This window comes from Pantherophis guttatus, chromosome 5 (assembly GCF_059756535.1).
Source record: "Pantherophis guttatus breed Tessera chromosome 5, ASM5975653v1, whole genome shotgun sequence".
NCBI lineage: Eukaryota > Metazoa > Chordata > Lepidosauria > Squamata > Colubridae > Pantherophis > Pantherophis guttatus.
The window spans coordinates 24,352,191-24,375,240 of record NC_142067.1 but is presented as its reverse complement, the minus strand read 5'-3'; the positions used below and the strand labels follow the sequence as shown (position 1 = coordinate 24,375,240).

Here is a 23,050-nt window from a genome sequence, read left to right as displayed (position 1 = left end):
AGCTTCCACTGCCTGTCAGAGCCGCCTTCACAACGGAACGGCGGCTCGAAAAAACTCCGTTCCCATGAGGAAACGGAGATAGAGCCGGCAGGGGTGGGTAGAACTCTCTGCAGAGTCCCAAAAGTTTTTCTTTTACTTTTGGGATGGAGCGGATGAGATGCCCCATATCCCCAGCCGTTGCTCCGGGCTTTGGGAGACCTCTGCTAATGCAGAGCCAGGCGTCAAAAGCAAGCTTGCGAATTTGACAGATTACTCAAAGAAAATGTGAGCTGGACCTGTAATACTGAAGCGCAAGTATTTTACTTATCTTTTAAAAATTACTTAAGAGAATAGAGGAAGAGAAAGAGGAAAAAAGTTTCTTTTTAAAATGGCGTCTGCCGCGGCTGGAGAAGAGTTTGAGAGGGAAAGTTCTTCCGTTTTTTATTATTACAATGTAGCGGAATAAATACCACTGGCTACATTTGTAGACAAAACTCCGCTCCTGTTTTTGTTTTTCTCTTTTTTCCCTGGAGGCTTGAGTGTTGCTGGCTGGAAGTCTTTTGTCTTGTTTTTTTTTTTTCTTCTTCTAACAAAGCCTGCTTAGGCGGAAACATGGCACTGAGGCTTGTGAAGTCAGACAAACAAATAGGTGGGGGGGATTCCCCCACTAAGAATTTAAAGCAACATGTTTTAACTCTTCAGTCCCAGAAACCTGATTTTAATATAATAGAATTTCTCTTAGAGGAGATTGAAAGAAGGGATGAGATTGTGAATCAGCAACTTGAAAAATTTAAGCAGGAAATTAAGGAATTGGTGAAATCCAAGTTTGACTTTTTGCAGCAAAAAATTTTAAAATTGCCAGAATTCATGATTCGGTTGGATACAAATACTAATTTACTAGAGTCAAAAATGGATGAAATTCAAGACAAATTGGACAATAGAATTCAAAAAATTGAAAATGATTTGTTAAATATTCAGGATTATAGTTCAGAAGAAAAATTTAAAATGGATGCTGACCAAAAGTCTGGTAATGTAGAATATCTGGAACAGAGGATTCAAAAAGAGGTTCTAAAGATACAATATAATTTCACAGAATATGCAATAAGACTTAGAGGTTTGCAGGAAAATAACAGAGATGACTTAAGGAAAATATCTTCTGAATTTCTAGCTGGGATTTTAAAGATTCAACCTGAGGAAGTGTTTTGTAGGATTGACAGAGCTTATCGAATAAACTCTTGGACTGCCAAGCAAAGGCAATTGCCTAGAGATGTGGTAATCTATTTTTCAGATAAAGAAATTAGGAATAAAATTGTGCAAAATTCCTTCAATTCTAATTTGCAATTGTATGGAAGAAAGATTTGGATTTACAAGGAACTCCCACCTAAGATACTAATGGAAAGGAAGAAATTTGGCTTTCTGGTGTCTGAGTTAAAAAGGAGAAATATTCAATTCCGGTGGGACGTCCCAGTTGGTATTATATTGAGATATCAAGGAGAAAGATACCAGTTAAATACTGTTGAAAGGGCGGAAGAATTTTATCAAAATAGGTTGAAAATGAATTTAACGTCTTCAGATATAATACAGGATAAGCAGAAGGAGCTGGAACTAAAGACAGAGACTGTACCAGATAAATTGCCTTTGGATTTATCGGATACCCCAGCTGGATTATCTACAAATTTGAGAGAAGTGCCATCTGATTTTAATGTGATGACTTATCAAGGCAAGGACAAGCATGGAAACCAATTAGAGGATATACAAGGGATAAAAAAGAAATGCGAGACACAAAAAATTAGGATGGAGGTCAAACCCACAAAAAGAAAACAAAAAAAGAAATAGGTTGTACAAAAATAGAAATTTCTAACCCAAGCAACAGTGAAGCCAGTGTTTTTAAAATATGAATGATTATGTGAAAACATAGAGGAGGCGACATATTGGTCAATATCATCCTGAGGATAGTGGCAGATCTCTGCATTGCCGTAACTTTGGGACATGGAAAGAGCCTCAAATTGATGGTTTTGAATTATCTACTTTGAAACTTCTTTTTGTGTTGATAAATATATTATAATTATCTTGAATTATAAGGCAAGAGAATCACATTGGGACATGCAGAAGATCGGGTTGTTACCCAATACGATGATGGAAATTAATAATCCTGATGAAACCCACAATTATTATTATACGGAATACAATTATAATGTCACTCGGGTGGTTGTTTTTACTTTTATATATATAAGAAGATGTTTACTACTGATGGGGGCAGATATGATTGGAGATCTTGAATAAACTGTTGCATCCGCAAGCTATGTCACCCTATTATGGATGTTGGTTTTAACAATCCAGTGGAAAGACTTCAAGAAGATATTATATGGACTATAAATTTAAAGTTATTGTCTTTTCTTTTTTTATTTAGATATAATGGAATATATATATATATATATTTTTAAGTAGTGTGGGCAGTGAATTAAAGATATCAAGAATTGTTGTGTATGGTAAATTTGTAAGACAGTGGGTGAATAAGCTAGCTACAGACTGATTAGTTTAAGAAAAGGGATTTTTAAGTGATACATTTAGGGGAGTGGAGGAAATGGATAGAGTGGAATAAATGTTAAATTAGATTTTATGGGGAGCCCGCTTTGAAATGTTATTAAAGTAGGACTTATTGTATAGTTTTAAAGTGGAAGGTGGTTTTGAATTGTTGCAACAATGCATAGATATAAAACACTATTATGCTAAATTAGAGTTATTTTATAATAGTTATAGTATAATGTGTTTGTTTTTTTTTTTTTGTTTTTTTTTTTTTTTTCTCTTCTTCTTTTCTGAAATGTATGGATAAAGGGGGATTTATAATACTTTTAGTAAGTAAAGGTCAGTATTTTGAGGAGGGAGTAAGTAATCTGTTATGAATTAGGGTTTTTTTTTGTTACGAAGAAGTCACAGGGGGGGAAGGGTGGGGAGGGGGGGCTAGGGAGGGGGGGGGAGGGGGGGGAAAAAGGGGGAAAAATTTGTATTTGAAAACCTTTTCAATAAAAAAAAAAAAAAAAGAATAAAAGTGGAAAATTTCCAGTTCTCAAAATAAAGAATGGTAAAATACAAAGCATCTTTCTATTTTGAACCCTATTTTGAACCCTATCATTAGCTTATATTTAAAACTTGTCAAATAAATATATAATAACTTCAACTGAAAGAAAAGAGTTTAAATCTGGCTATTCATTAAAATGGGCATAAATTGCCCCTAAATTAAAGAATATAAATAAAAAATTACCATATTATATGATATAAAATTTCACTTTATTTTATTAATTTGTGAGCACGTGAATAAGGTTCAAGTATAATACTTCGGATTACGTGTAAAATTCAATTCAACTGCAGCAATTTATATCACAATGCATTAAAGCATATCAACGGTAGCATCTGATTTAAAGGATATGTGTTTTAAGTTAAGCTTTCCTATATGTAGAAGTTGAAAACTGTATTCATATTAAATTTGTAGATTCAATGTTACTTGTGGAAATATCTGCCTATGTTAAAGAAAACAAAAAAATGTTCTTCAAAATTACTTTTACTTAAAATATATTCTCAATCAGGCAGTCCTTAATGAAATTTCATTTTATATCATAAAGACAAGGTTGGTTTAAAATCCTGACTTATAACTGACTGTCCTATACTATGTTTTTTCTAAAGCTACAAATGGAGGGAGGTATAAAAATATAACCTTCCCATTTATTTTTCCTTTTGAAATTATCTTCTCAACCACTCATTCATCAATTTAAAAAGTAAGGTGTACCTTGAACAAGCAATTCCGTATAGGAAAAAGAACATAACAGAGTGACATAAATAGCTGTTCTTCACTTTTTCAAATCTGCAGTGTTTTTATTAAAAAAAGAATACAATCCATCAGAGCAAGTTAATATGAAAGCATAATTGTTCAGGCTGCTTATTATTAAGGTTTGAGAAAATCCTATTAGTAACTGTTTGTCTCTTCACAGCACAGACAATGTTTGTCTCTTCACAGCACAATCATTTGCCTAAATTATAACTGAAGTTTCAGACTGAACCAGAAATTCAATTTCTGTTAGAATTCAGTAACCCAACTGATGTCCAGATTTATCCATATTTTAATCATTTGCCAAACAGATTACAGATATGTTAAAAGTTGAAAATGGACAAGACCACTGATATTATATTTAAATATAATAAACACTGGAAAATTTTACAGAACAATTTTCAAAATAAATTTTGTAGAATAGAATGCTTCTTGTTAACCATGCTTTTTTTAAAGAGATCATCTGAAAATTCACATATATGGATTCTATGCTAGTGCAGACATGTATCTATTACAATTTCCTTCCCTTATAATATAGGTGCTAAAAAGTATGTTGTTGTATGCTTATTTTTGCTGGCTCTAAAAAATGATATCAAAATTATGGAAGGAGAGTAATAAAACAGAGATAGGGAAAGAGGCAAGGCAACGCTCTTATCAAATAATAAATGAAATTTTGGATGATCTGAATATGAAATCTTCATTTTGCCAAGTTTTGGGATTTGTGAAAGTGACTGGATAAGAAGAAATAATAAGATGAACTATGATTAGCCTTGTCAGCAGAATGTTAAAAAGATGCAATAGCGCTGTTCTTGTTTTGGCCATTATTGTATTAATTAATGAAACTGGAGACACACACACAGGGTGGATCCTGAAATCAGGATGTAGATGGGATTTGTTGAGTCTGTGGGTAGAAAAGACTAATATTGAAGGTTTGAATATCATTATCATTGTGAAGAAGTGGAAATACTCTTAAAAAGTCTCTTAATATAGCATCCTAACACTGAAGATCATTATAATCATGCACTACGCTGAAGGTGTAAAGCTGTTGTTATTACCTTTGGCAAGCTGAGATTTTTTTTATTTAGCCACCCATTATTTTCATCTGTTGTAAACGAGAAGTTCATTCTCCTGAATCTTCAATTCTCAATTTATTACAAGGATTGAGGACAGTTTGTTCCAAGAGGCAAAAATATTTTTTAGAAGGATCAAAAGTACACTTATCAGTTTAGAGAAAGCAGCGCCAATTGTAAGTATTAAAACAGAAGATCCTACATCTATTGACCTGATTGCTTGACTTCCAAACCTAACACTACATCTGCTCTAGTTAAAAAATTATTCCCTGATGTCTGGTCCTATCCCTCTTAACTGTTCATAAGGTACTAAACCTATTTTATTTTAGTAGGCATTTAAATCATAGCAAAGATATGAAAGTAGCTATTTAATTTAATTTAACTTCAGAGGATGGTAGAGGACAGGAAGGCCTGGAGGAACGTTGTCCATGGGGTCACAATGGGTCAAACACAACTTTGCAACTAACAACAACAATTTGATTTATGACTATGTAAACAATTTAATGGTACATTCTATTCTTGTATACCAAACAGAGTTTTTGTAGATTGGAATACTACATAAATGCTTTGTTAAAAAATATAACCAAAAATGCAAAGGATCTGCAAGCCCTAGTACTAAAAGTCAAAGAACCCAAAAATGGGATTAAAATTAAACACAAATTAATGATAGCAAAGTACACAACCAGCTTTAGAATTGACAATGAAGAAACTGAAGCAGTGGATAGCTTCAGCAATGGATATAAACAGCAAAAGAACAAGCAGTCAAGAAATATGCCACAGACTAGCACTTGGTAGAGCAACCATAAAAACCTTGGAAAAAATATTCAAGTGCCATTATTATGTCTATATCTACAAAGATCAGAATCATACAAGCCATGGCACTCTGTGGAAACAAAAATCAGGTTTCAAAGAAGCAAGATAGGAAAAATATTGCTGACGTTGAACTTCGATGTTGAAGAAAAGAAGGACTTGGGATGACATGCTAGCACTCTTCCAATATTTAAGGGGCTGCCACAAAGAAGAGGGGGTCAACCTATTTTGTAAAGCACCTGAAGGCAGGAAAAAAGGTAACAGATGGAAATGTATCAAGGAGAGATCCAATCTAGTACTAAGGAGAAATTCCCTGACAGTGAAAATAATTAATCGGTGAAACAGTTGCTTCCAGGGAAACAAGTTAGAGAGATTTTGTTCCAAGTAATGTTCAAAAATTCAATAATTAAGATAGCTGGAAGAACATCCAGGGATATTTATCTTCCTAATAATTCTGATAAAGATAATGAAAGAGATAATCTATGGTTCCTTAAGATAGCAGCTCTAGCTCTTTGCTCTTCAGCAGGTGAATATACGCTTGCCCAATCTGATATAAATCAGCACACACTGGAAAGTGAAAGTTGCTCTGAATGAAGCTAGCAGAATTATTACTGGATGCCTTAAACCTATCCCTCTAGATAAGATCTTCCACCTAGTCCGCGTTGCCCTGTGTGCTGTTTACAGAGAAGCAGCAGCATACAGAGAGAGGCTTAAATCATCTACATCTAGACAACACTCTCTTTATGGCCTACAACCAGCTCATCAGAGATTAAAACCTAGGAAAAGCTTCCTTGGGTCGATGGAAGACTTCAAACAATTTGAAAGCAGAATGAACTATGGAAAGCTACAAAGAACCAACACTGGATAGGACCAACAGAGGAGCTGGCATCTTGTCTGGAGAAAGCTGGGAATATGAAAATTGCTGAATAGACTGTGCATGGGTACAACAAGATCCAGAGACACTCTGAGTAAGTTTGCTTTAGATTAAAAAGTAACAATTTCTTAACTGAAATACTTATTTAACACTAGCCACTGATAATATTACAGTATTAAAATTCATACTGAATGTTTACAAGTTATGGTACATAAAGTGAAGGAAACTTTGGGTCATTATTAAATAATTGAATAATTGTATTACAATATAAAGTTCACAAATGTGCTTAATATGCTATTAATAATTAATATTCAAACACTATTCATATACATCATTTTTATTATTTGGGTACAGAAATTATAATGTTTGGTGATACTTACTTTTCTTCTTTGAGATAAGCTGAGGGCAGCAAAATCATTAAACAAGGATGAACTAGGTGAAGTAAGAGGATCTGCAAAACAAATTTTATAAAAAACAAACCCAGAGATTTTATTTATTTACATTCCACTAAATAACTCAAGGCAACAAACATAGCCAGCACATCTTTTTCTTCCTATTTACCTCATAACAAGAACACTGTGAGGTGAGTTGGGCTGAGCTGGCTTTCATGGCTAAGGAGGAACCTGAATTCACAGTCTTCTGCATTCTAGTCTGGTGCCTTAACCACTAGACCAAACTGGCTCTTATCTTTCATGAGACATACAAAATGAATTTATTTCAATAGTAAAATTTTGCAAACAGAACTAAATAGACTTCAAACAGCAAGTTTATTCATACCTAAAGACTTTCCTCTTTAGTCTTGAGCCTTACACAACATTTTTATATCTTCACAATAAAAAAATTCTCTTTTTAAGACCCTGTAATCCCTTAATTCACAGTAATTTATGATAAACCTTTTTAGAATTATTATCATGTGCTAGGTATATATATCACACTTAACTGGATTTTCATAAAGGTGCTTTATTGAGTAAGTTAGATTTGGCTAAAGTCACCAGAGCTCTCTAACTCATAACTCAAGAACAGACAAATAGAAACTAGGACTGCATGTATTGTACAGAATCGGAGTGGGGTTGTTTCACCTCTGAAGCTCCTTCTCACAATTGTGAATATAAATAGAGTAATTTCCTTACATTTTGAGTCTGGAAGCAGCTCAAAAAACAGAGTTTTCATACTTTAAAAATTCTATCTTCTCTTTTTCAAAATCCATAAATCATCTCAGGTGGCCCCCATCCATTCTGAATTATCTCACTTACTATGGTTCTCGCTGTCCCAAATAATGAATACTTCACAATATAATCAAAGTAATATGGCATACTCTTGCCATAATGTATGGTGATTACTAAGTTACAAAACAAAACTTCTTGACATAACAAGCTATGTAAGCTCAAACAAACTACATGTCACTATTCTCCACAGTATTTTAAGAGCTAGGAAACTGGCTACTATTGGGAAATTGTTTTTTCTTCCTTTCTTCCTTCTCACTGTATCACTCAGACTTTTTGAAATTAAGCAACATATATATTGCAGAAAAAAATAAAGGCTTAGTGGGTTTTTTTGTTTATTTTTAAGTACAGCAGAACTAAATAATAATGAAAACAAACCTAGAAATAAAACAAGGTTTTTTCCTCAGCAAAATTAGATAGGCATCTAATTAAATATGTGATTATTGACGAAACATAAATTATTGCTAAACAAATATTCTAAAGATGTAAGTTTCCACTCTCCCAAGTGAGCCTAGTTCACTTCTTAATTTACCTGAGCTTTTTGACTAAAATAAAAACATAACTATTTCATTTATTTTATTTATTTTAAAAAAGACATGACTTTTGTAAACCTCCCATCAAGCACAATAGGTTCAAAAGTTTCTGGGTGATGAAATTCTTTGTTGTGTCAAATTCCTTTTAAATCTATGTCAGCAAATTACTAAATATTGCATATAAGATATTATATGAATAATAGCTTCTTAGATTATAGTCTAGGAATTGTAAATAAAATGGTGAAAATGTTCAATTACTCTTCTAAAAATTTGTTTTTACAAATATTGCTCAGTCTTTGGTCGTTTATTTTGCTGATAGCTTTTAGCATAGTTTCTGAAGAACTAGAGCAACTTTAGAACTTAATTCAACTCCTTTTATTAGCTATGTTTATCATAGATGACTGCTTTAAAGGATTTTAAATAGAACTAATTATACCCACAATATAGCTTTTAATAATATACAGAAGATAAGGAATGTTCATGACATAAAGCTTCCCTTCTAAATTATTTAAGTCACCAAAATACAATTATCTAAACTAAGAACATTTAATTATATATCCCTTAAATATAGTATACACTGCTGTCTGTTTTAGCATCATTTTAAGAATGTAGATATAGCAATTTCCCTAACCAAACCCATATTGTCGGCTGTAATAAAAGTGGCAATGAATCCCAGTTCATGTCTTCATGAACTATAAAATATTTCATTTTTCATCCCAAAATCTTAAAATACTTAATCTGTTTATTTAAATTGCAGATCAGCAATGTAAAAAAACAAAACTCAAAACACCAGTTCAAATTAATCCTAAAACAGTTTGTAATAAACAATTTGAAATGTATGAATTATGTAAATAATAAGGTTCTAAACCATATTTTTTTTTCTATAAAATAGCTTTAACATAATTTTAAAGCTTTCTTACCGTGGCCTGCATATGGCTTGGCACTGTCATTAAGAAGGCTAGGTGAACTACTGCTATTTGTCATCCTCTGCAGAAAATGAAAAAAAAAATTGTATAGTGAATTAAGGTATTAAGACTATTTGCCTCCAGATGTCTATAACTCAAAACGGATTAACATGGATTAACGCTCACAGAATCACAGAGTCAGAAGGGATTTTAGAAGTCATCTAGTCCAAAATCTGCTCAATGAAGGATTCTTTGCAGTATTTCAGCCTCTGATTGAAAACCTCTTGTGAAGAACTCACTATTTCATGCAGCAGCTTTTTTACTTTCTGACAGCTCGTACAGTCAGAAAGTACCCCCTGCCTAACTTAAACCTACTTTGTTGTTGTTTTAATCCCAGGAGAAACATCATTAATTCACTTTACATCTTCAGAGTCTCTGAAGGCTTTACACTTTAACATCTTTCCTGAACATCATCTGAGAAAAAGCTCTTGGAGGTAAACTATTCCAAAGAGGAAAGCCATAACAGAGCCTTTGCCTGACTGATCATCCACCTTCTCTGCTATAACCTCTAATGGGCAAATTTTAGCTAAGAGTATAGGGTCTTGAAGACATACAAGCCCTAAGCATTCGAATGTACCCAGGAGTAAACTGACGATCAATGTAGCTCCCACAACAGAAGTCTTGACCTATCTTACCCCTGATCATTTTGAATCAATTGAACTCCTGAATCATGTTCAGGAGCTCCTCAAGGGAAAGTGAATTAAACTAGTTGAACTGTGAAGTCATAAAGACATGAGTGATTCTTGCTGATGCCTCCCATTACCAAAGAGATTTTTTTAACAATACACCAAATAAGTGATTACATTTAAAAAAAAAAAAAAAAAAGTTCAATGTAGCTTCTTCAACTGAGGTCCACAAACTTTGGGTGTGTTTTTTTAGAAATTTCTGAAAGCCAGGAGTATAAAAATAGTATCTGCACAGCTCTAAGGAGAAGGTTGTTGTTTGCAGGAAGCAGTGCGAAAAGGGAGGAGAGGGGCACACCCAGGTAGGGATAGCTTCACAGAGCTGGAAAGAACATCCAGTATCAAAGTGGCCACTTTGGGAAGCTGCTGGAGGGAAAAAATGTTCCCTCAGACACTTTCACTGTCATTAATACTGCTATTTATGGGGAATCCACACAAATTAGTTATATCAGGGAATTGTGGCATCCCAAAGATTGAAAGCCCCTAGAATTTAAGAAGAATTTAGTAGCTAATTAACATTTCTAACATTCAAACCAGAGTATTCAGAGACTCTGAATCATCGAAGTTATGACTGTTCCAGTATCTTCGTGGTCATGTGAACAAATTTCAGGTGCCTAGCAATCACCCTGCACTTACAATCAGTTGCAGCATGGTTGCCATTTGCACCCTATCCTGCCAGTTTCCCCCAAGCAAAGTCAATGGGAAGCAGGCAAAGAAGATTGCAAGTCGCTAGGGTAAGTTTCCTTCTAACTGCCTATTTTGTTTGCATGCACCTGTTGTGGTCCGCCAGCAGCCTGCGGAGCTGGCAGTGGAGTCGGACAGTGAGGAGGCTGGGAGGACAATCGGCTAGTCCTGGAGTCAGGGAAAGGCCCAGACGAGGGCTCTGCGTTGGAGGCAGAGATGGCGCCAGAGCCATCAGGGAGCGATGTGCAGACTCTGGAGCCTCCAGAGGCGGATAGCAGAGAGGCAGAGGAACAGGAGGAACCTGTTCCTAGTGCACGCATGCAAAGAGCTGCCAGAAGGCAAGAGCAGCTACAACAAAAAGGACAACTTGGGAGTAAGGTAGGAGATGATTGGCCCCTCCCAGAAGGCTTAAAAGAGCAGCAACGGCTCTTGGGATCTTTGTAAGAAAGCAACATTGCTACATTTGTTTCTTGTTGTTGTCTCTTGCTTCTGAACTTCATGGAGTTTTTGCCAAGAAAAGCCTTTGGCAGGGTGCCAAAGAAGACAAAGGTTGGTGATAAGGCCGAAGGACTGTTTATGAAGAATTTGTTTTGGAATTAATTTGGACAAAGCTGAGAATGAAGTAATTCTCAGCTGTTCTAATAAAATATGTTTGTTTAGGTCTGATTGTGTCTGGTAATAACTACTTGGGCCTAGGTCACAACAGCACCACGGCATTCTTCCCCCATTTTCTCACCCATTTGCCCCCTTTCCTGGCTTCCCTGCCCTTGCACATAGATACTTTCACTGCCTGCACCCTCTTTCTATGACCTCCCTACAATCAGACATGCAATCATACACCCTGCATCCTCTTTCCATGGCCTCTCTGCACTTGAACATACATATGCTTGCACCCCATGCCTCCCTGAAATTGCAGATATGCATACAACTTGCATCTTTTTTCCTTGGCCTCCCTGTGATTACATACTTGAACGCTCATTCTCTTTCTTCAGCATCCCTGTGACTACACCCAGACACACACATATACCCTGCACTCTCTTTCCATAGCCTTCCTGCGATCACACACACACACACACACACACACACACACACACACAGCCTCTTTCCATGGCCTCTCTGCAATCATATGCACCATGCACCATCTTTTCTCAACCTCCAGGCACTCGGACACATGCAATATCCCCATGCCCTCTTTCCACAACTTCCCTGCATTTGCACACATGCACACATACCCACATCCTTTTTTCTGAGCATCTCAATTACATATACCCCTGCAAGCTCTTTTCCATGGTCTTTCTGTACATGCCCAGGGCCTCTTTTCTTGGTGTCCAAATAAAATTAAGGGAATATCCTGGAAAATATTCTCTTATTGGATCTACAAAAGGGGTATGATAAAGCTGTGCAATTGGATAAGGAAGAATTTCAGAGAAATCAAGTTCTACAGCAATATTTGAGTGAATTAAAGATTAAGACTGGTAAAAGTAAGAGAAAGGAACACAAAGTTGGTTTAGCTGATCAAAGTTAAAATATTTTTTTCAATATTCTGGCAACAATTTATGGATTTTTGCTGGTACCAGGATTGAAAAGTTGAGGCTTTATGGATTTGCTCAGATATAAGGGGTGGATTATCGGATGAAAATATATCTGTTTAACTTTATAGGAGGTAAAGAGTTATAAATTTGTTTATACTTGTACTGATGAAGGTTGGAAGAAAATATATATTTTTAATACATTCTTTTCTTCTTTTTCCCCTCTGCACTTTTTATTATTTCTTTTTATTTTCTTCCTTTTCTCCAATTTTAGTTTGTACTAGTTTTCACCACTGTAATTAAAATTCTTGATAAAAAAAATTCTTGATAAAAAGTCTATTTTAAAAAAAATTATGGGGGTATCCAGCACATAATACAATGTGATCAAATGGGTAATAAAAACAAAGAACCAACAATAGAAGATGCTAAAACTAGAAGCAATGCAAATATTTTTAAATGGCTTGGCTTGGTCTAAGAACATGTTCCAGGCTCTGTTTATCACTGCAAGGGCACTTTTCTTGGCAAGTGCTTATAATTTACTATGATTATTTTGTTCTTCTGTACCTTTTATGTTTTTTGTATATTTTAGTTCGTAGTAGTAAGCTGACTAAAATTATGTGGGAATGAGATATTCTATTAAATAAGTAACTTTTATATAATAGTACTCAGAAAAGGACATTTCCAAAAATGTCAATGGACATCTCAATAGACAGGCAGGCTGGTAAACAAAAAGATTTTCTTCCAGGAGTATAATTTATGCTAATGAAAATTTTAACAACCAAATTTTGTGCTAACTGAAGATGTTATATAATTTCCAAAAAAGCACTCTGCCAAGAGGATTCTAGATTAACATAGTTATAGTATTTTTTTGGTCATTACAGGTATACCAGCTAAATTCAAACAAGCAACATCTTTCCCACATTGCCCTAAAAATGATAGTAAAATATACTTTTTCTTCAAAAGAGTTCTATTTGTATCATTGAAGTGGGGTTTCCCATCTATGCTAAAATTCATTTACTGCTTCCATAGAAAAAAAACTGCAGAAATAACTTCAATCAGCAACAGACCAGAGTAGACACTCTATCAAATGACTCATTACCTGCATCATAGGATACTTTGATTCTGCAGGACTTCCAAACCCATTGACTCCAACAAAACTGGTGCTGAAATAGGAGTCTGTAAGACTAGCTTCAGCCAGGGCACTCCCATCTATACCCGGAACTAGAGATAAAAAGAGAAAAAAGTGTTTTAAAGGCTATCAGTTTTGCAGATCTTTTCTTCCAACAGCATACAAATTTACATTCCAGTATCTATCTAAATACAGAGGAAGAAATTAAAAAGACCACATGCCAACAAATTATATCTTTTCATCACAGTAACAGGACTCTGGTTTATAGATAGTGAAGAGAACCAGAAAATGGAAATGGAGTATAACTGGTAATATCCGTAAACAAAGTATAAACAACAAAGTTTAAACAGAAATGTAAATTAACTGAACATTAGCATCTCTCTCACACTTCCTCTCTAATAGTAAAGAATCAGTAGTTCTTTAACAAGCAAAAGCAATTTGCTCCAACATCCAAATTACAAGTCTTTGTTTAATTATCAATTGATCTTAAGTAGATGGGGTCTATTTAATTCAAGAGGGAGCACAAAGAACAGTCTAAAATTAGCAGTCAAAAGAAATGAAAAGAAACTCCTCAATGTTGTATCAGATTAAACAGACTCTTAAACGCTTTCAAGATTGCCAGTTGAAATGCACATTTCATAATCTATTGAAGACAAGTATTTCTTCCTATTACAGGTAGCCCTTGACTCACAACCACAGTTGAGCTCAAAATTTCTGTTGTTAAGTGAGACAGTTGTTAAGTGAATTTTGCTCTACTTTACTATTTTTCTTGCCACAGTTGTTAAGTGAATCACTGCAGTTGTCAAGTTAGTAACATGATTAAGTGAATCTGGCCTCCCTGTTGATTTTCCTTGTCAGAAGGTTGGCCCCGTTGCTTACCGGTAGTAAAGGTAAGTAGAACCCACCCCTGGTAGTGCTTCTCTGACAAATGGAGAGTAAGGGAAGAAATGAGACTTATTGAATATTGTAGTGGATGCAGTAACCTGCAGAGCCTACCTCTATGTCCACAGATGAACCGCCCACAGCATGTCTTGTTCAAACATTAAGGACTACTGTATTGTAGCCTGTAGATTAGACGCTGACTCAATTATGTACAGGTCTGAAGGCAAATGCTGTCTACTAATGACAGCAAGAGAATGGGATTCAGACTAAGAATGGCAGACTTCACAACTGTTATTAGCTCTGTGTCCTAGCAGTAATGAGAATTTTAAGAGTAGAGTTCCTGATTAGACCTCTGACTCAGCCCTTTTGATTAAAATAACAACAACCTGAAAATAGGGTAAAATTGGCATTGGAAGTATAGGCAGAAGAGTCAGGATGTTTTATTTCTATTTGAAGCTGCTTTGCTCAGTTGGATTTGCTTAAAATAAAAAGGGGGGGGGCAATAAAGTCTCCTTCAAATCAAACTCAACTACTGTTAACTACATAGCCATATTTTCTTGGCAACAAGAAAATTCTTAGGTAACTCTTCCAGGATTTCTTTTTTTTTAACTCTGCAGCCTAATCTACAGCCCTGTGATTTCCTGATGGTTTCTCATTTGAGTTTTAAGCAGTTCTGAGTCTACAAAGCTGTTTCAAGACCAGGCAAGATTAACTAGATGCTGCCATCCTCACTGATTAAGAAGAGTTATATTCAAGTAGAAACAGGATCTTCAAATCCAGGTGATAATGGGCTAGTGGGTGGGAACAATATAATAAGGCAAAGGTTTCCCTGTTCAGTTGTGTCCGACTCTAGGGCATATGTCCAACAATGAAATGATTATATAAACCCAAAATCTAGTTTCAGTTTCATATGTAGAGTGAAGAATAATTATCATCAACTAGAGCAGGGCTGTCAAACTCCCGGCCCGCAGGCCACACTGGCAACGCCCATGCCCGGTTTAGTGAAGGGGAAAAAAGTCCCAATATGTTACATGACACCACCATGACGATGTGAGTTTGACACCCCTGAGCTAGAGAAAAATATTGCAGGCAATACAAGAAGGCCCATTAATGGTATATTTATTTTCCAAACTATATAGATTTCATTAACAATTTTGAATGTTTAGCTAAATATATATTTTTTTCACATTTGTTTCAATTAAAGGGCAAAATTATTCTATCTGATGAAAGTATACTGGGTTGTGTTTAGTTTTTAGCATTTTAGGGGCTCAAGTTACATTGATTCGAAGGCATTTCTCCTTTCAAGCAGGATTTTTTAAAAAATAAAGGAAAAGAATGCATATTTTAAGTTTTAAAAGCAAAATTATACAACTTAATTTTGTATTATATATAAATTATGGTTACACCTTAGATTACAATCTTTAACACCCTTGACAGAAAAGTCCCAGAAATTGAGACTGTATTCCAAAAAATTCCTGGATGGGGATCAGTATAAAAACTAATTCTGGTTTAATTTGCATTTAATAGAACTAAATGTAGCTAATATGAGTACTTTGCCGTTATTCTTTTAATATTCTTCCATCTTGAAAATCTTAATTCAGCAGAAATCCTTAAAACAGAGTATGCTCTTGAATGTAAGGAGGCTTCTGAAAGAATATTATCGGTAAATAGTTAAGTAGCAGAGTATCCAATTTAGGACAGAAAAAAGGAAATATTCATAGTTTGAGTATGAGCTTAGCTAAGGTATCAATGAATGCAGATGACATTCACTGTATTTCAATAAAAGTAAATTTATATGCCCCACTTCTGTTTAAATTACTGTACATCCTGAAGAAAAAGCAGAAGAGAGGGTCAGCCAGGAAGTTTCTTTCGTTTTTAAACACAGATTTGTTAAACAGACCAGCTGAGAGATAGTATGCTCAATTCAAAGCATGGTTATCATTCTTCAAAGCCTTGCATGGCACAGTGCCCGGTGGCTTATAGGACTGCCTATCTCTGAGGGTATCTGCTGTTTCACCAGGTGCAGCAGGACAAATGTAATCCAGATCCCTGTATTGAATGATCTCATATTACAGAATCAAGGAGGGATCCTTCTTCTGTTAACACATCTGCCGTAAAGAATACCCACCCACCCACTTCCTCAAGACTGAGAGAACCCTGACCTTTCTGTCCTTTCAGAAAGCTGTGGAGACCTGGCTTTTCTCTCAACTGCTGTATTGGGATTTTATATAAGATCAATATAGGTGTCGTTTGTGTGGTTAGGTCTGTTACAACGTGTCTTGACCATAGCAATATGATTACTTTAATTCTGGTTTCTGCTTGATTTATAGAGGTTTTATTATATTGGTTTTGCTGTTCCCCACCCAGAATTCATATGCAAGATGAACAGCCATATTTTCTAAAATAAATAAAAATGATCATAAATCCTCCACAGCCATTGGATATCAATGTCATTTACTGCTGAATTAATCTTTCTTTCCTGTGATAACTGAATTCCGCACAATTTTTGCTGCCTTCAGTCATTACCATGGTGTCAGTAAATTCCAAAGTTATTTAGAAATTTGTAAACCCACATGGCTTTGCAACTAGCTTCACTAGCTGAAATGTGCATGGCCCTGCTGGAGGTCAACACTGCAGCAGCTTGTCTTCTGTCAGTGCAATTGATTTCTTCACCCCTCCAGAAGATCAGGAACTGTTTATACACTTGCTGTTAGCTCTAACTTCAGCCCAATCTGCATCCATATATCCAGTTAATTCAGGGCTACTGCTTGCTGTCAGTTTTATCTAAAGTCAGTGGGACCCTTGAGGCATTTTCCCAGCCTCTTGACTACAGTCCAATCATTTCACGTTGGTGCAAGGAATTTTCTGTAACAAATTTACACTGTTGTAGAAGTTTCTGGTCTAGTTATTGACATATACAGCATCTTGCTAACCACTTTGTCAAGTTGTTCACTGTTCTCTTTCCTTTAAAAAATTAGTTTCTATAGGTAAGTAAATTTACCTCAGTCAGTTTTAGGCATTCTAAGGCCCTATGATCATGTTTCTGGTTTAAGCAGATTACATTTTTCCTCATCTTTTTCAATTTGTGCTTCAAGATAATAAGAGATGTTGCCAATATCCTTCACTGCAATTCTATTATTATTATTATTATTATTATTATTATTATTATTATTATTATTATTATTATTATTATTATTAATTTACTTACTTATTTATTTATTTAATTTTTATACCGCCCTTCTCCCGAAGGACTCAGGGCGGTGAACAGTCAAAGTAACATACATATAAAAATGTGAAATAAAAACAATTTAAAATAATTAAACCAATTTGGCTCATCAGTTAAGATCTTCAGCATAAAATTTAGACAATTAGAAAAATTTATGCCAGCCTGGCTTGGTGAAACAGAAAGGTCTTAAGTGCACGACGGAAAGTACAGAGATCTGGGATCATTCGTATCCCTGGGGGTATCCTGTTCCAAAGGGTAGGTGCCCCCACAAAGAAGGCTCTCCCCCTGGGAACCACCAGTCGACATTGCTTTAGTGACGGCACCCTGAGAAGGCCCACTTTGTGGAGCGTACTAGTTGGTGGGAGGTTATCGGTTGCAGAAGGTGGTCTCATAGGTACCCAGCTCCTAAGCCATGGAGCACTTTAAAGGTAAGAACCAACACCTTGAAGCGCACTCGGAAGACCACCGGGAGCCACTTAATCGGTTCCGCCTCCCTGCAGTGGGGTGTAGTGGACAGAAAGTCAAGCCTAAGGAGAGAATGGTCTGACCATGACAAGGATTCGATGACTATATCCCCTATATCTAGACCATTCAAACACTGGTCAGATACAAAAACCAAGTCCAGAGTGTGTCCCCCTGTGTGAGTAGGGCCATGAACTAACTGGGTCAGGTCCATGGCTGTCATGGAAGCCATGAACTCCCGAGCTACCTCAGACGTTTCACCGATGGACAGCAGGTTGAAATCTCCCATGACCAGAAGCCTAGGAGTCTCAACTGCCACCCCGGCTATTACGTTGAGGAGCTCAGGCAGGGTTGCTGCCACGTGGCAGGGAGCCAGGTACGAAATCAGCAGGCCCATCTGTAACCCATGACCCCACTTCACGAGGAGGGACTCACATCCGGCTCTCTGAGGAACAGGGGCCTCCCTAGGATCAAGACCCTCCTTTATAATAACCGCCACCCCTCCATCCATCCCTACCCTGTGCCCTTGGCTGATGAAATGCGCAGAAACCTGGTGGGCACATCTCTACAAGGGGGACCCTCCCTTCATGGCCCAACCTGGTCTCTGTAATATCCACCAGGTCCGCTTTCCCCTCCTGAATTAGTTCACAAATGAGGGGGGCTTTGTTAGCCGTGGACCTGACGTTGCATAACATCAGCCTAAGGCTCGGGCCCTGAGATTCTGAGCAACCCAGGAAATGAGAAGAGCCTTGGGGGTCAGAGCGTGCCACCACTTGAAGACAGCAAGTGCGTACCCCCCTAACATGTGGCCCCCTGCTCCCACCATATCTGCCCCTCCCAATCACGACCTTGATGGAGCAACCCCTTTCCATACAAGTATTAAGCCCCTCCATTCCCAGCTCCGCACCTCCTATGGTATAACTCTGTGCTGGATCTGGCCTCCTCTTTAAAAAATCATCTTCTAATCCCTCCGTCTGTGGGTTGCCCCCCAAATCCACATGACCCACCCCGCTCCCACCTATCCCCCTTTTAGAAATCTTTAAAATTTTGGATAAGAAATTAGATAAAAAGACCCTCAACCCCCTTTGCAACTTGCGACCTCTCGGGATTCCAAAATCTGTCATCAATGTAGGCCCTCGATAGCGTGGAGGGCCAGGTCTGCGAGGGGGAGGGAGTCTCACAGAGCAAGAAGTTCAGCCGCTGAGTACGTCCGGTGACCAAGGGGTGATTTTAGACTGGCCAAGAAGATGACATAAGTTCTGAAAGTCCTGGAGAGAAGGAAGATGTAGATCTAGATGTTGGTAGAGTAAGTTCTATTGTCCTCTCATAACAGGAGGAGGAGTCTTATGATATTTAAGAACACCAAGGAAATAATGTCCAAGACCACCCTCTCACAGTGGCTGGCTAGAGTATAACTGGCCATGGAATCTGATGTGCCAATCCTTCTGGTGGTGAATAGAGCAATGTACCGACTCATGCAATATCAGCATCCTAGCTGTTAACTCTCCATCCGACTGAAAGAGTTGATAGAGTAAAGGGCCGGTCTATAGGATCCTGCTGGTGGTGATGTTATGAGAAGATGAGATGGATTAGCAATGGAATACAAGGAAGATGTTATTTGCTGTGGGATAATCAGTTAGATGGTCAGTGATCGATGTATCTTCTGAGACCAGACCAGGGGTGTGTGTAATATGAGGCGGCCGGGATTACCATTCCACAATCGTCCGCTCATCCTTTCAAGTCCTCAAGGTCGTGTTTTTTTTTCCCCCAACCTCAACTGGTCTTTATATGGATCACAGGTCGTTATGGGAACTGCCCCTTCAAGTAAAATTAAGTATCCCGTGACAGTCCAGGGGGTTCTGTGATGGTGAATTATAGAAAGATATCCCTGCAGCATCTATCAAGGGCTGCCAAGGCTGCTACTGGTTTTCAAAATGTTGCCCAATGGCCAGCGCAGCACTCTTCTGTCGTCGCCACCATTGCCACTGTCCTGAGTGCTGTAGTCTTGTCATGGAGACTTTAGAAGTGTCAGGAGACTTCCAGTGCCTCAACAAGGACCACCTCGCCGCCGACGTGGCCGCCGCCATCACCGCAGCACTATCGGCAACCCAGCCATCGCTCACAGTAAAAAAGGCAGCAGGCCGCCACAATCTGGACGCCGCTGCTGTTTCCGATCTCACCGCCGTTGGTTCCCTCATCCTTGCGGCAAAGAAATGCCGGTATAGAAAAAATGCTGGCCCTGGCCCAGCCATGGCACCACGGAGAGCGGAAAAGCTCTCAGCTGGCCGGCGGGAAGCTCAGACAGCCGGGTCGGGGGTAAGGACGATCCGCCCAGCCCCCGAAGACCTCAGATGGCCCGAAATCACCCCCATCGGCATCGGGGCTCAGGGAGGCGGCACCATCTTGATCACATGCTCGCGGGAGAAAAAAGGTGCTTCACAGTCCACTTACGATGTTGTCAGTCTACATAACAAATTATTAAATCATTCAACATATGGCAAGATAAAGTTCTTTTATTTTTAAATCTTGATCAGAGGCAAGGGTCAGCTTTGCACTACTTAAATTCCCTTTTAAGCAACATTTGATTTGATTTCTCTCTGAAAGTCTTTGCAGTCAGTTTTAATCCATAAAGATTTTACTGTAATTTGTACACAAGCCTCTACTTGCCAGCTTGAATGAATCCTAAGGCCTACTGTATGTAAATTTTTTCTTCTAATTCTACAAATACAGAAAACACTCTTTACATCCAGATGGTCAATTTCTATGCCTCTGGCACCATACCTAAGAAAGTCCTAATTAAAGTATTTTCATAATCTCATGGTAGCCCTTCTCCATATTTCTGAGAATATCCCTTGACTACTCCTCTGAAGAACAGAACTTCCCCATATGTACTGTATTTGGTCTTAAAGATCTATCTGTACTCATACTATCTTATGGTAGATAGTTCTACAAACTTAAATGTTGTTGTCAAATTTCTTAACTGTAGAACACAACTAGTAAATCAAGATTCACAAGGTCTTTAATAAGTTTTAATGCTGAGAATTAGAGGCTAGAATACAGAATACATCCCGCCTGGGGAACCCAGAGCAGGATGGAGCCCATTAAATGGCTCATGTGAGGTGCTGTCATGGGGCAGGGGTGATTTTAGTGTATAGTTTATAGTATATAATATATATTTTATTGTTTTCATATGGGGTTTTATATTCTGTAAGTCGCCTTGAATCGCCATGTGCAAATAGGAGGCAAGATAAATTACATACATACATACATACATACATACATACATACATACCTCAGATAGGAACACTTCAAATCTCCTTTTTTCATTAAGATGCAGTCTTAATGAAAGTCTTGAATTTTTTTTCTCAGCCTGTTTGCATTACTGGCTAAGAATCAATTTCTTTGATAAGTGTATAGCTACATCTCTTATATGCTGATAATTCGTGTTTAGAGATATAGCTCATTTCTGAGTCTCAGTGCAAGTCTCAAAGTAATTTTTGTAAACAGATTCTAAATTTTCCTTTTCTTGTTTCTTTCAAATTTCTTGAATTCATAAGCTGGCAGCTTTTAAATATCTCCCCATGTTTGAGAACCTGACCCCAGCTTTGTTAGGTCTTTATGAATGCCCTAACTGTGGCTCACGTTCAGCTGCTACTATAACTGTATTTGCCTTTCTGCAGTCAGCACCACATCAGCTGGTTCTTCTAAGTTCCCTTCTGAAAATGTGATGCTGGTATGAAACTAAAAACTGGAAATAAATGTTATAGTATTGTCTGCTGATAGCTGTTAAATTCAGAGCCTGACATTTTACTCTCAGGTGGCCTTACTCGCTCATCAAAGAAAGCAATACTACTGTAATCTTGCAGTTGTCATCCTGTACCTTTTTGTGCTAGATACTAATCAACCATGATAAACAGTTCTAACAATACAGCTTTTTATTTTTGGAAACATAAGTATCACTTTAAGATCCAAATTTATAGGTAAATTGATTTTCTGTGGAAGCACAGTTTATAAAATGTATCTTTCATAATAGTAGGCATCCCCTGTTGATGACTATTAACTGTTGAAATCATGTTATCTAGATTCAGTCAACTAATATAATTTTGCACATATCCAACCAAAAAAATGTTGATTCTTTCTGTAAATCCATTTCTGATGCAAAGGGGATAATTCTCCCATGTATTATCCCATTTTCCTTTATATAACCAGACATCTGTCCATTCATAAATTCTGTCCCATTATGAGAATAGAAAATCTGTAGCTTTCTTTCCAATTTATTTTCTACATAAGCCACAAAGAATCTGAATTTGCAGGTCACTTTATGCCATATTAACAACAAACAAAAATAAGATCCTTCATCCAAGAAAATTACAAAGTGCCTGCTTCTGTCTTTTGATCCAAGAAGAACAGAAGTCAGTATGGATTTCTCTACCCACTGAAAATTGCTATTATGCTGCATTTTCAGAATTACTTTCATACTATGTGATTCATCAACACAGAGTTAGGTTGATTGCATATTTGTAATTTGCAATTTTGAGATTTATTGTCAGTTGTTCCTCTGCATCTACTGCATCTGATTTGCTGTATATTCCTTCAATCTAACTGTGTATTCCAAGATTCAGTACAATCTTTCCTTTCGCACTGCTCTGCTAAATCTGGAAGCTGGGATGGTTTTCCATTAGCACAGAGTTTATAACTCTCTCGGGAATCTACTCTGAAAAGTCCAGTTTCCGGTAATTTTCTTTCCAACAGCAGATCTCCATTCTTACTTGTTAACAATCCCCGTCAACACATTCAACTCTATGTCTCTTCCTGACTGGGTAACACATAATACAATGGAACCTAAATCTAGAAAAGTTCAGTGCTTCTTTAACATGTCAATCAATTGGCTCTTCATCACTAGTCTTCATTTTATTATAAACTTCACAAATTCCTTTCAAACTTATGGGTTTTTTTAATTTGCTATTACAATCTGTTCTTTGAGTTTGTATCAATACCAACAAAGAAATCTTTATTTCAGAACACTGGAATAGTTGCTCTGCCGGCCAGAGTTCAAATCACCACCCCTTTTAGTAGCTCTGGCAGCAAGACATCTTTGAGACATCTCCTTTGTCCCATAATGCATCTGTCCCTCTCTCCCTCTCTCTCTCTCCCTCTCCCTCTCTCTCTCTCTCCCTT

General features: G+C 37.1%; 1 protein-coding gene across 6 annotated transcripts in view; it reads right to left on the bottom strand.

The window, feature by feature from the left end:
• The window catches only part of PAN3 (poly(A) specific ribonuclease subunit PAN3), a 77,625-nt gene that overhangs the window by 45,262 nt on the left and 9,313 nt on the right, over window positions 1-23,050 (bottom strand). For all 6 annotated transcript variants that reach the window (XR_015734393.1, XR_015734391.1, XR_015734392.1 and 3 more), the window contains exons 2-4: window positions 13,273-13,394; window positions 9,233-9,299; window positions 6,937-7,007 (exon numbers count right to left, since the gene is read on the bottom strand). Coding sequence is in view for 2 of the 6 variants with exons in the window: in XM_034410791.2 (XP_034266682.2) it covers window positions 6,937-7,007; window positions 9,233-9,299; window positions 13,273-13,394 (260 nt within the window). In the remaining 4 variants the exon portion in view is untranslated. The remainder of the gene's footprint in view (window positions 1-6,936; window positions 7,008-9,232; window positions 9,300-13,272; window positions 13,395-23,050) is intronic.